At 34.2% G+C, this 14,705-nt stretch overlaps 1 protein-coding gene across 1 annotated transcript in view; it reads left to right on the top strand.

The window, feature by feature from the left end:
• LOC124357682 (midasin-like) overlaps positions 1 to 14,705 on the top strand; it is a 69,353-nt gene that overhangs the window by 49,663 nt on the left and 4,985 nt on the right. The window contains exons 24-31 of the mRNA XM_046809670.1: positions 533 to 717; positions 1,111 to 1,243; positions 2,087 to 2,208; positions 9,295 to 9,491; positions 9,707 to 9,862; positions 10,620 to 10,792; positions 11,943 to 12,068; positions 13,726 to 13,931. Coding sequence (XP_046665626.1) covers positions 533 to 717; positions 1,111 to 1,243; positions 2,087 to 2,208; positions 9,295 to 9,491; positions 9,707 to 9,862; positions 10,620 to 10,792; positions 11,943 to 12,068; positions 13,726 to 13,931 — 1,298 coding nt within the window. The remainder of the gene's footprint in view (positions 1 to 532; positions 718 to 1,110; positions 1,244 to 2,086; positions 2,209 to 9,294; positions 9,492 to 9,706; positions 9,863 to 10,619; positions 10,793 to 11,942; positions 12,069 to 13,725; positions 13,932 to 14,705) is intronic.

Raw genomic sequence — 14,705 nt, forward strand, 5'->3', positions numbered from 1 at the left:
AATAAAAATACTTTTATTAACACAAACACGTTCACTAACAAGTTCATTCTTCATTAATATGTAACTAGAATACAATATATAAATTTTGAATTAATAACATGTTTTCATTTATGTTAGGTAATTTGTGCTATTGTTATTACATTATAAATAAAAATATAAAATACAAACTTTTTTCCTAAATTTGAATTGTCCTTAATGATTACCTAAATTCTTATTAATTAATTATTTTTAGTAAATTTCTTGTGAAGGTCTATGTAAATAATCATTAACAGAAAATTAAGGTTATTCTTATTGATATATTTTAAATATCCAAATTACTGCCTGTTAGGTGTAACGTAATTGATATTATTGTATTAATTTAAGATGTTTAATAATCTAAAAACACCAGTGACAACTTAAGAAAAACTTATTAAGTGTATTATTGTTTATATTATAATTTACTAAAAGTAATTACAGGTATTTATTTGTGAATAAGACATTTTTGTTTATTTGATTTATGAAATCTTATGAACGATCCAAATGGCTTTCACAGGTAAAGCGTGTGAGTTCCAAGAAGCAGTGCTGCTGGTAGGTGAAACCGGTTGTGGCAAGACAACTGTGTGTCAGCTGTTGGCAAGCCTGAACAAGCAGCAGCTGTTTAGTGTCAACTGTCACCAGCACTCTGAGAGCTCAGACTTCCTGGGAGCACTACGTCCTGTCAGAGACCGTTCTAACCAGGTAACAATTCATTTTCTACACTTCAAGCAGAACAGTTCCATAATGGTGGTGCAAGACCCAAAACTTAGTGCTACTGACTTTTGCATTGATACATAGTGAATAATTTAAGTTAGAAATGTCTGTCAACAATTTTGAATTTTAATTTCATGCCAAATCATCATGATCATGAACTCTACAAACCAAATTGATGGAAAGTCTCAACTTGAGAAGATATCTTGCATTATGATTTGAGGAATCAATTATTGTAATTCATTGTATTTTTGTATTTGTGTTAGTGAAAAATAAAAAAAAATCATTTGCGAATTGTCAAATAAGGTATATATTCTGCCATACTAAAAATACAAATCTGATTGTGCCTAGAGTTGAAATACTATATTAGTTGCTTTGATGCAGGAAAGTGCAGGACACCTGTTCGAGTGGGTGGACGGTCCACTGATCCAAGCCATGAGGGGTGGGCACATCTTCCTAGCTGATGAGATATCACTGGCAGATGACAGTGTGTTGGAGAGACTCAATTCACTTCTGGGTATGTCATCTTTTTGATGTAACTACCTGCAGGTTATGGTCTTAGCTAATTTCCTGACATGGTGAATATGTAAGTGTTTAACATGCAGTATCTAATGAGAAGTAATCCTGTGCAGCCTAATTGTTTAGAAACAATATAATCCTTTCTGTTTCCTTTTTTCACTTTGACTTTCCCTACTTACAAGTAAATATTAGTAAATTGTCAGTTCTTTGATCATGGTTATATAACCAATGGTGGTTTGTATCTTTGTGCTCTAATTGGTTGTTCTGTGTTGAAAACCAATATCCAGTTTCAAAATTGTTCATTGATTTTTTAAGTCTTAGTTGGGACTTGAGTGTTCATGGCTACCAATTGTTTCTTGATGTATCATCATGCTATGATGAAGTTCGATTGATTTTCAAGTATGGATTTAGCAACGTTAACGGACTTGTCATTACTTAGTAAGTTGATTGTTATTGATACATCTCTACTAATTTCATGTTATTGATACATCTCTACTAATTTCATGTTATTGATACATCTCTACTAATTTCATGTTTAATTAATTCATCAAAAACACTAAAGAATCACATTATGTAAAAAAATCTTGATTAGGTTGAAGCATAACTAAGGCAGGTTTAAATAGCAATAAAAAAGAATCAAACCCAAGTTTTGTGAGGAATAATTTTATTGTTATTTCATTGCAAATTGTTAAAATGAAGATTATTAAAAAGATTATTGCTAAAATGACTATGGTGGATTAAACTACGTTGCCTGCTAAAAAACAAGATTTCATGATTTGTTAAGAGAAATACCACGGCTTCTATATGATGTTTTTTACCTACATTTTATGTTGAATTACAGAGCCGGAAAGAACTCTGCTGTTGAGTGAGAAGGGAGCTGCTGATGAGCAGTTCGTAGTTGCTGAAGAGAACTTCAGGTTTTTTGGTACCATGAATCCTGGTGGAGACTTTGGAAAAAAGGAGGTGAAGAAAGTTTAACTTAATACAACCCTAACAATTTTATTTTTATTTGATTGTTATTTACTAGCTATGTTAATTTAAAATAAACTAAAATATGAACTATTGTGATATTTAAAATAATTTGGTCTCACTAGATTGTACATTAAAATACAGTTCCTTACAGTTCTTTGCCACAAAAATAATTTTTTTTTTTTAATTCAGTTTTAACAGATAAAAGGATTTCAAACATTTCGGACATTTGTGATTGTTATATATCACAAAAAGTATAACACCACATTTGAGGATTGAAATCTACCCTTTACTTCAGATGTCAGAAGCCTAATATATTAAGAAATTATAAACTAAAAAGTGTGGTAATGGACTGCCACCCCAAGATATTCTTAAGTGCTAGCTGATTGGTACACGAATGGCATGAAGTCCAGATTGAAGAGAATGAGCCCAGGCAGTTTCACTGCAAACTAGTGAACACTAACATTTTGAAGCACAATTTGTAGCTATTATTAACTATATATGTGTGTGTTAAATTTATATTTAAGTAGAAGAATATTGTAGGCATAAGATTGAACAACATCCTATTGCTAATTAGTGTGTTGTTGATTAGTTTATGCTTTATTCATGCTTATCCTTGTTTTAGGTTTTGACACCTAAAAAAAGGACAAATTCAAGTTCTCAAAATGTAGTACTTTATGTATATATACATATATACATATATATATATATATATATATATATATATATATATATAATTTTTTCAATAAACACTGAATCACAAAAAGTACTTGCTCCACCGGGACTCGAACCCGGATCTCTCACTTGCCGGGTGAATGTGCTACCATTACACCACAGAGCCCCTACAGATACAGATACAGATACAGATACAGATAACTTTATTCATGAGCTTCAAGCACAGAATGGTGTCAAAATTTTTATAATTATAATTTATTTATTTATTTTTTTGTAGTGTAGTGTCAAGTAGCACTGCTGACGTCAGGTCTTACGCGAGCGATGAACTCCTCCATGCTTTATAGTGGGATGTCTGCAAGCCATTGCCGGAGCCTCTTCTTCAACGTGGAGGGTGTGCCTTCTTTTATTGACTGTGGAAGCATATTGTACAGTTTTGCTCCAGCGTATTAGAGGGTTTCTTTGAGAAAATAGAAGTTCTGTGGATGGGAAGATTAAAGTTGCTATTGTGCCCTTATGTTGTAGTTGTGAAAATTTCTGTTTCTTGGAAGAGGTGAATTTTAGAGCGAAATCAACTGTCTCTAGAATGTATAATGAGACTGCAGTTAAAATTCCAAGGCTTTTGAAAGGAGTCCTGCAGCTTTCTCTTGGCTGAAGACCCGCCATGGATCGAAGAGCTCGTTTCTGGAGCACCAGCACTCGTTTCAAGTTTTCTTGCTTGCCCCACCCCAGAATATTATACCATATCTGAGGTGAGACTCGAAGAGGGCATGATAGCATGTTCTTGTTGCTTCAGCCGTGCTGATGGCTCGAATACGCTTTCAAGGCGAAAAATTGAAGAGCTCAGCTTCATGCAAAGAGAGTCAACATGGTAGTTCCAAGACAGCTCATCATCAAGAACTATACCTAAAGTGTTTTGTTGAAGTTAGGGTTTGAATGTTAGGAGGACCAGTGAACCTTATTTTGAGCTTTCCCAATAATCAACTGTGTAGTTTTTTCTTCATTGAAGACCAGATCGTTGTTGATGCAGTAGTCTTGTGCTGAGCTCACAGCAATGAAGTTGTTCACTTCCAGTGCTTCTGCCGCCTTGTCGCTAGTCAGGAGCATGGTGTCATCGGCAAACATGATGGCCTTGCTATACCGGCTGACATGGTTTGGAAGATCGGCTGTGAACAAGGCAAACAGCACTGGACCCAAGACCGAGACCCTGGGACTCCTCTCTTAACATTCAGTGGCTTTGATCTGATCAAAGTTGTAATACCATTGGCGGTTCCTTTCAGCTCCACAAGCTGCATTCGACTGCTTAGGTAGCTTTAAACCAAGAGTGTGCTATTCCGACAACTCCAAGATGTTCGAGTTTGCCTAGAATCATCTTGTGGTCAAGGCAGTCGAATGCCTTGCTTAAGTCAAGTGATGTACTAATAATTGTTTTCCCAGCATCCAAATCGATAATCATACATTTCAATGATATCTCCAAGAGCTGTTGCTGTCGAGCGGCCCGGAACGAAGCCATGCTGTCCTTCAAGGTTCATGTTGTTCCGCTGAAGATGAGACTCTGAGTCTACTTAAGACAACTCTCTCCAGGACTTTTGAGAAGGTGGAAACCAACGAGATAGGCCTGTAATTCTTGATTTCATCTTTTCCGCCCTTTTTTTATGGAGGGGATATACTTTTGAGGTCTTCATTTTAGATGGAAACACACCTTGTGCCAGAGACTTATTTATTACGTCAGTCAAAGGAACCAGCATTTCCTCCCCACAAGATTTCATGAGCCTTGAAGACATATCATCCACACCAGCTTGAAGAAGATGATTTAGTTGCTCTGATGATTGTCCGGATTTCGTTCATCGTAGTTGGAGCGAAGACCCTGAGATGATCGTCAACAGTAAAAGTATTATCAATAGGTGTATACCTTTTTGGGGATTATTTTTTATCAGGGTTTCTTCGGCGACATTGATGAAGTAGTTGTTTAAATGTTCAGAAATGGTGTGTAAATTGCAAGTAGTTCCATTGGCTATTTTTAGTGAAGATATTGAGTCAGTTAAGTTTTTTAATGTTTTTCTTTCAGCATCTATTATTGTCCAGATGGCTTTAATTCTTGTTTGCAGATTCAGAGATGAATTTCTCGCGCTGGCTGACTGCCTCAATGATCTAAGCTTGAGGTCGTAAAAGTTTTTTCTTATGAGCCGCATCTCTGCTTTGTCTTTCCGGTCTTCCATTCAGAATAAATCTGTCACGTGCTACAATATAGGCGTTCTTCTTTTCGCTCACCTCTCTGTCATAGGCAATTATTATTATGTTTTACAGATTTATTGCGATATGTCTTGTATGGACAAGCAAAATCCAAATTGGAGACCATCAGAGTGATGAATTTGGAGGTAAGCAATGTCTGCATTTCTCCTCCGTAAGCACTCCATCCCAGGACTGATAAGTGATCGTCTCTTTAAAGGTGAACATTGTATTGCAGTTGAACTGGCGTCCAGTAGAGACAGTCGATGTACTTTTCAACGATGGTACATTTATAGTACATATTTTGACCAGTATGGTCGGACAGGTGTTCATCAACTATATCCACTTTTACCAGATCTTGGTCGAGACTTGAGCACACTAGGTCGATGGAAGACTGTGACGTACTTGTTATTCTAGGGGCGGAGAGAGGTAACCTATGTATACCAAAGGAAGCTAAAAGCTCATTTAAGGATGATTTATCTCTTGAATCTTTCAGGTGATCAACAATTAAGTCTCCCACTATTGCAGATCCCACTGTTGTTACAAGGTAGTGTCTCAAGCACATCCGACAGTAGCGCCAGTGCATCTTCGAGGGGGGCATCTGGTGGTCGATAGGCACCCAAAATGGAGAAGAATTTTCCTCCATTAGTTAGGGAGATATTTATGCCTGACAACTCCAAAAGGAGTTCTCTGCTAGACTGTTCAATGTGTAGACTCTCCAGGGGGTTAACAATTGAGTCGTGGCTGTAAATGGCGACGCCCCGCCCTTTTTGTGATTGGTCCTGCTGAAAGCTACTATTAGCTTATAGCTTATAAGATGAACATTTGAGATGGAGTCACAGTCTAGCCCATATTCTGTGATAACGCGAGAATGTCAGTTTATGACTATCAAGCAGACAGTTCAAGCGTTCTATCTTGTTTTCCAATGCGGTCTACATTCTGGTGAAGTATAGTTGTCTTTTCAGAGACGAGTTGATTATTATTCTTCCCTTTGTTTCTTGCTTTCCAACCTGTCTTTGTAAGGGGCCTAATGCTAAAAAACGTTTGTTGCCTTGCTTCCTCTGAGATGAGTATTCTGATGTAAAGAAACCTTGAGAAATGGCATTATCTGCATCATGGTTGAGTCTATGGATGGGTTGCTTTTGTTCTGAATGTCATTGTCCTGCTCTGTGGGTTGTTTATGTATCTGGAGAGAAAATCTTCCATGCTCTCTCCTTGGTCCCGTATTACAGCAAGCATTGGAGGCCTTCTGCGCCGACTGTAGGTCGAGGAAAAGATAGACTCGTCTCAAGGGTAAAATTCTCTCGAGTTGTGTCCGTAGATGCAGGTCAAAGAGAATCTCCAAGTCTCAAATGGCATGGGACAGTGTTCATGTTGCCAGCATTGTTGTCAACATCCGGTACATTGACAGTGTCTTCTTCTGTTCTGGGGTGGGGGAGGGGCAGATTTAATTTTATATATTTTTTAAGTTTTTCACCCAGGAGCTCTTTTTGCTTTGCTACCTGGAGTGATACACTGAAAAAAAGATTTCTGTTCTTTTTTTCCTCTTTTCTTCGTAGATGGGGGTGTGAGGTTTGGAGGATGGCAGTGGTATTCCGTTTGATGTCTCGATTAGAGGTCCAGTAGGTTCAGAGTTTCCTCGGTTGTATAGGCAGTCTTGGATAATCCTTAACTGCTGCTCTACGTGGTCTTGACGCTTGTTTAGATTATCCAGGTGTAGGGTGACAGATGTGCAATTTTGAACAGGTTCAGTTGTTTTTCTTTTCATCTCGTCCAGACGAACTCTCAATTCCACCAACTGAAAGCAGAAGTGATCCCTGTGAAGGTAAGGAGTCCATGTTGGTTTGTGTTTCTGCATCATTTGTCGCACATTCCGCTGTTGGACTTGAGTTCCTATCACTTATTTTATTTTCATTTTGGTGTTTTAATTTGTTTTATTACTTCTTGTAGTCTAGCAATTTCCATATTATTACTAGATATTATATGTTCTTTTTCTTTATCATGTTCTTCGAATATACATTCAAGTTTTGAACGGAGCTCCTTTTCCTTGGCAAGTTGGGCTTCAATTTGATTTATTGTATCCACTAGTACAGAATTTCTATTTAGTAGGACTTCTTTTTCCTCTTTAAGTTTTTCAATTCTGCTTGGTGTATATTTAAGCCAGAAATACCAGAGTCCGAAATTCTTCTTGCCAGTCTTTCCCTTTTAACTTAACTATTTTCTGAAAGGAGAGCGTTTCCAACTTCTGCCGCAAGACTAAGCGAAGTCTCTAAGTCATGATCATTCAGCAATTTCATGTTCCTGTATTTTAGACTCTGCCACTTCTAGGGCCGACAGCTGTCTTTTTTTGGTATGCGGTATCGCTTTCAGCTGATTTATGTTTGGGGCAGTTGTTTGATTTGTCATTGTAGGCTAATTCAGCCTCTTTCAAGGCGGCGTTAAAATTTTTTTATTTTTTATGATTATCTGCCTTAAAACTTACCGTAAGCTTCTAGATTTTTTCCCAGTATGGGTAAATGTCATATTCCTTTACATGAAATAGAACAGTAAATCTGCTTTAAAATTGATAAAAAGAAATATATATATATATACATATATAAGTACTTTTCCAATATAGCTGTATCAATAGATCAGTAACCCATAAATTAAGACAGGGTTCCATGATTGAAGGTAGTGACAAGCAATTGTAGCTGACCTTTGAGCTAGTATAGTCTGCCAGTTATCACTGGAGCTACATGTAGACAGACCAGGTAAACAGCTACAGCTGACTGACAACTCAAGTTAACCTTTGCTTAATGGCAGATATTACAAACTGCCTGTTACTACTGGTGTCATATTAGTAGTCCACACTTCCTGTCAATTTTAATTCAGTTTATTAATTATTATTTTATCTTTTTCTCAAATTAGTTTGTAAATGATAATTTTCATTTAAATGATGAGTGTTCCAATTCAATTCCAAACTGTGGACTCTCCCAAAATATTATAAATCACTATTAAAATATTGTTTACAACCATGTGGTTTTTATCTTCTAGAATTGTAAGTAATATATTTCCAATTAAATTTATTATAGTTTATGATAAATTAGAACTTGATTTATAAGTAGAGATTTTATACTTATGTCAAACTTTTAATCCACTTTGAATAATTAAAAAACTTATTATAAACATAAAATTTGAATAAACTGTCACATTCACTGTTTACTGTCCGTCACTCAAGTCACTCACTCATGTCAAAAAACCCTACTTTTTACGATTCAATTATATTGTATTTGGCCGTATCTGTCACATATGCGTTTAAATAACTAAACTAACATATGATCGGAAGACCAAATACCTGTCAAACGACTTTTTGTTTACATTAATTTACATATATATATATATATAGTGTCAATGTGGGAAGCAGTGTTGCCAAATCACTTTTTAAGACACTGTTATCACTTTATAACAATGTAACAAGTGTTGACAATGTATATATTATTAAATATGTTGACTATATTAAATATCTATGAAAACTGTTAATCTGCTGAAGGGAGTGGAGGGAGGGACTGCCAACCGATTAACAAAATCTTTCCATCCGTTTCAAAACCAGTGATCTTTTTGAATCACCCTATATAAAAGTTATCTAGTTTATAAAGGGTAACTAATTTTTTAAATTGTAACAAATTAGGTACATGAATTTTTTCATGCTGTCTTTTGCCTTTAACATTGTATTATTGCATACACTTTCATGCGTGCCATTAAACTTTAAGCAGTTGCAATTTTAAAACCAGAGACAATATTTATTTTATTTTACATGTAAAAATAGATACAAATAAGACACAACAAAAAATTTAACTTGAATTTGTGAGCTATTCATTTTTAAACAGGATACATACATACACAACTAAACATAATGTTAAAAATGAAAGGGGATAGATTCAGTACATCAAATCTGTAAGTGCTTATCCACAGAAGACAAATATAATAAGCAATTACTTAAAGTTAATATTCATATATTTTCTTCAAAGCTAAAATCTTAAGAGTATAGTGAAAAACAGTATAATTAGTTATATTACAGTTATAATTTTTTTTAAAGCAACATTTAAGCATTGTAATATTTAAAAATTAAATTTTCTAAAGATTATAATTGTATACAAAACAGTCACAACTTTTGCTGAAACAATTTAAACTGTCCAACAGCTATCACCTGCCTTAAGGAACAGGCTGACGGAGGTGTGGTGTGAGGGAATCACTGAGCGAGTGGACTGGCTGAATGTCATAGAGCACAACATTCGCGCAGGACTGTCACTCGGCAATCAGCAAGATGCCACCTCCGGAATTGGCCCAGTCATGCTGGACTTCATTTACTGGTTCCGCCAAACCGAAATTGGCAAAAGGTAAAACATTAAATTTAAAATTAATATTAGAAATGTTATAATATAAAATTAATCTAATGTATTGTTTGGATTAAATCAAGACAGTATAAAAATACACTATGATATTTAATAAGCCAAGCCAGGTAGGAAAAACAATTTTTTGTAGTAACCATGTGTATAGAAAATGCAGTAAATGTAGGTACTCGTTTCATATGTGCCGAATTGCGATGTTTCAGAGTAACAGTGAGTGTGCGTGATGTCCTGACATGGGTGAACTTCATCAACACTTTGACCGCTGAAAACCTGGATGTGGGCTCAGCGTATGTTCACGGAGCTTGTCTCACTCTGGTCGATGGGCTTGGCTCGGGTTCCACTGCTACTCTTGCTGATAAGTAAGTCATTTCATCCCAACAGTGGATATCCATTTATCTGTACCTATAAAGGTATACTGTTCATAGCGATGACTCAAACTCTGACTCGAGTGTAGGTTGTTTTATCAAGATGTGTTGGCTAAACCTCTCCCCATAGATAGATAGATATATTTGTAGTTGCTTATATTAAGTTTAATACAAATAGTATCATAAATAATAGTTATTTAAATATAAAAATATGCATAATTTCACACTTTATTTATATATTTATTGCATATTAAATAAATAAAAAGAGCACAAGATATAAAACTTTACATGCAACTTCTGACAGTTTGCACAACGGCAGAAAATCTAATTACTGTTAAGTTTTTTATTGTAAGTGGTAGCAAATAGGTATATTATTTTTAAATGAGACATTGAGATATTCAAACTATTCAATACATTTTAGAAAACCACAATAATTTTAAAACAACTGATGGAGCAATAGTAATATTTTTTTATTATTTTCAGTGGTAATGTTTAAATATTCACCTTTTGACTAAGTAATGAGTGCAGTCATAACTTTTTTATTCACAATGCGACTAAGGGTTTGGACAGGTATTCTAGACACCTTCACAATATCCAATATCACCCATCACTCAAGGGACTAGTGTTGATACATGTCACAAGTATTCATATATTTATCTGGTATATCTTTTATTTATTAAAAAAAAAAAAACAGAACAGATGTTTTTTTTTATTAAAAAAAAAATAATTGATCCTAAATAATGTTTGACAGAGCTGAAGTAGTGGCCAAGCTGCGGGAGGCATGTTTGAAGTTTTTAGTCAGCCAGGTGGAGCACACAACGGCCGTGCACCAGGACCTTCGGCAAGCTTTCCTGTCCGACATCACTCCTGAGGCAGTGACAACAGACCGCTGCTTCGGCATCCCTCCCTTCTACATCCCACTGGGTAATTATAGTCATTAAAGTGATGCTATGGTTATTAATTTTTTAAATTCTTAAAACATTTTTGAGTTGCATGATTACAAATTTTATTTATAACAAAATTAAATTTCCTAAAGTTATATTTCATTAAAAACAAGTCATTCCCTGTATGTGTTGTGTAATTAATATTAATAATTTAAAAATTTACATTTTTATCTTTGGTGGTTTTCATTCGGAATTTATTGCTAAATGCCTATGATTTACTCATGGAGTAGTCAAGACATTTTAATCTCAGGTCTATAACTTTGAAATATAAAAAACCCAACCACAAAATGACTACACCACTTTTTAAACATGGTGTCTTCATGCACCTGCCACATGTCTTACTATGGAATACAGTTTACCAATGACTGTGTCCAGTAAGTCATTCCAAAATGACTACCTAAATGTAAAAATAATAAAAATTTTAAATATATAACTTATTACTAACGCTGTATTCTATTAGAACACTGAGTTAAAATTTTTTGAGACTAATGAAAGCTGTTTATTGTTGGGTACTGTACACATACAGCAGTATAAGACTTTTTTTGACTCAGAAATTGTTATATCTAGTCATTTTCTTGGTTGTTAAAATCTGCTAGGAAGCAGTACGAAATAGCTTATTACCTTTTACAATCAGTAATAGCTTATTCATAATATTCACCTGAGCACTGCAATACCTAGATAGTTCTACTATAACAACAAATAAAAGTTAAATAATAAATAACATGGGAAAAAATGTATGAACACATGTAGCACTGGGAGCCTAGGACTGAAATGTGTCCTAACCATCAACAGCGGTTAAGAGGTTTAAAAGAGAAATATAATTTTCTTTAAAAAAATAAAAGTTAACAAATACATTATTAATAAGAATTAAATTTATTGTTAATTTTCTTGTTGTTTGTGGTAATTAAAACTTTTTTGTACCTTGATTTATAACTATTACAAAATTGTTAAAAAGAAACTATTATTTCTAATAAGATTTTCCCAAAACAGTGAAATATTTGTAACGAATAGGATAGCATAATATTTTTAAATGAATATGTAGTATCTATTGTACATATGCAATTAACACCAAAAATGTTTACTGTATGGTTTATTTAGAATAAATGACGTTATCCAGTATTAATGTACAGGTGAGCTATCAATTCCTGGGAAGGATGAGTTCACTCTTGGAGCTAGAACCACGTGTCTCAATGCTTGTCGTCTGCTGAGAGCATTACAGTTGGCAGGTCGTGCCATCTTGCTGGAGGGCAGTCCAGGTAATTGGTTGTTTATAAATTCTCTTGAGGATGGCAGTTACTTGGTTTCTGTCAAGAAGTTTTATAATTAAATTACCTTCAATAGATATCAGATCAGTATACATGTGCCTGTTTACATAACTTGTGAACTAAATATCAGTACTGGATTTTCCTCTATTTTCAATGTTTGTTGTAAAACAACACCTGCTACTCTACTAGCATACAGCTGTTGTTTAGGTTATTCAATGGTGTTGTATTTTATTACAAAATAATTTGTAAAAATCAACTGAAGTGCTTAAAATACGCTCACAAAAGCCACGATTTCACAATATCAGACTAGTAATGTGTCAAAGCTAAAGCTCAGATCCACTGAATTTACTAAGCTTATTTCAGATGATAGATTGGTAGCACACAAATTACCAATAATTGCTGAAACATATTATTGTAGAAGTTTGTTTATGAAACAGATGTAGATATGTGACAAAATGACCATAGTTTTATAAATATTTTACTCACAGTTTTTATTTTCTGTATTTATTTTCATGCTTTACTGCCAAGTCTGCTGCGTGAATCGCAGACAGCAGCTGTTGAGCAGTATGCAAATTACTGATTGCTGAAACATGGTTTTATTCTTTGTGTATGAAAACGAGTTGTCCAATTTAAAAATTATCTAAGTTTTGTAATTAATATTTTATATGCAATTCCTGTTTCCTATGTCTGTTTATTTTTCTGCATTGACACATATTTGTTATGTCTATGTATGGATGTCTTTTTACCTTATCTGTGGAAACAGATGTTTGTTTACTAAGTTTGATTTATTTTGTAATTTATGTAGCGGTACAATTAATTGTGTTCTCTATAAGAATATTAACATTTTTATTATGACTAATAGTGATTTGAAATTTCTGATAACATTTTTTTTAGAATTTAGCTATATTCTTATTTCTTAGTAACAAAAAACACAGTAATCTGAATTAATACTACCATTTGGAATCAAAATCAAATTTCTTGGAATTGGCTCATAACTTTTTTCATACATTTTATTTAATTTTTTTGAATGCACATTTTCTTTACAATAAATAAAAAAATGAAGCAATCATGGAGAACTATCATAAATATTGTATATATTGTAAACACAGTTACATATAAATAAATATATTGTATTTGGTGTTACAAAAACTATTGTATAAGAAAAAAGATTTCATAATTGTAAAATAATCTTAAATTTAGACCTAAAAAAGACGCCATCATCAGATGTGAATCAAAACAATTCACACTTGATAATGTCATATTTGATTTTGAAGGCACTATTCTGAAAAAATTGTAAAAACATGTTTTATTTGGGTTGTTGATTGAAGTTTGAATAATTATTTAAAAGTTATAAAAAGGAAACATTAGTGGTAGCTGTGCCACAACAGAGAATCTATAGGCCAGTTCTAGAATCAAACAGTATGCTGGAGAAAATCAATAAACACAATACCAATTCATATTTTTTAAACTTTGTTTGTGTGGGTTCTTGTAAGTTATACAAAAATGAAAAACTTGCAGTGAATTCGTCATAAGTATTAGATAAATATTCGAAAAACAAGATACATTTATTTTTACTTTATTATTTAAGGATGAATTATTACAGTAATTAAAGAATGTACTCACTTTGTCATCAAAACTTAATTTATAGGTGTTGGCAAAACCAGTCTAGTAGCAGCATTGGCTCGGGCATCAGGCCACCCTCTGACCAGAATAAACCTGTCGGACCAGACAGACGTGTCAGACCTGTTCGGGGCAGACTTGCCGGTGGAGGGAGCTGAAGGAGGCACCTTTGCTTGGCGTGACGGACCCTTCTTGCGAGCCCTGCGGCTTGGCCACTGGATACTGCTAGACGAGGTTAATAACTTGGGTTTTGTTATTCTCTCTTTTGATTTACCCATAAGAAATTCTATGTTGAATGTAAATTATAAACCATTAATATTTACAGATAAAATGTTATTTTTAACAACTCATAAGCATTGAAACTCTATTGTGAGTCAACAGGGAACATTATTCAGCTGCTGGCCGCACATCTAAGGTTGTGTTTGTATCTTTAAGGATGATATGGGAAGTAAATAATTGTTGTAACGGATAATTGTGGTTTTTAACAATTTATTAGCTTTGGGACACTAAACTATAAGTTTCTATGGTGGAAAAATTAGTGGGTTTTTGGCGATTTTCTATTTACAACACAAGTATAAACTTTAGCTCCTTGTCAAAAACAGAGCCTAGGTGCGTGGCCGACAGCTAAATAGCTGACCTTTAACTCTTTTTGTGTGCATTTCCAGAAAATTTCACTATTGTAATTGAAACTGCCCTTGTGCACAAAATTGCTGATTTTAATTGTGAGGAGGATGCAGCAAAGAGATTTCAACATCAAATACATCTATTGATTGGCAAATATGCTTAAGTGTTTATATATTATGATACAGTTACGGGCACCATGGAGAGTCTCCATTACAGCGATTTCCTGCCAATACAACGGCCGCATTTTTTTTTATGCCGACGTTATGAACAGAAAACTTATAGGAACGCTTGGTTTTCTAGTGCCTGAGAGACACTGGAGGGTGTAAAAAAAAAATAAATACATGAGTAGTCTGGAAATGTTTTTAATTTAGTCAAGCCAGAAGA

The sequence above is a fragment of the Homalodisca vitripennis genome, chromosome 3 (assembly GCF_021130785.1).
Source record: "Homalodisca vitripennis isolate AUS2020 chromosome 3, UT_GWSS_2.1, whole genome shotgun sequence".
Taxonomy (NCBI): domain Eukaryota; kingdom Metazoa; phylum Arthropoda; class Insecta; order Hemiptera; family Cicadellidae; genus Homalodisca; species Homalodisca vitripennis.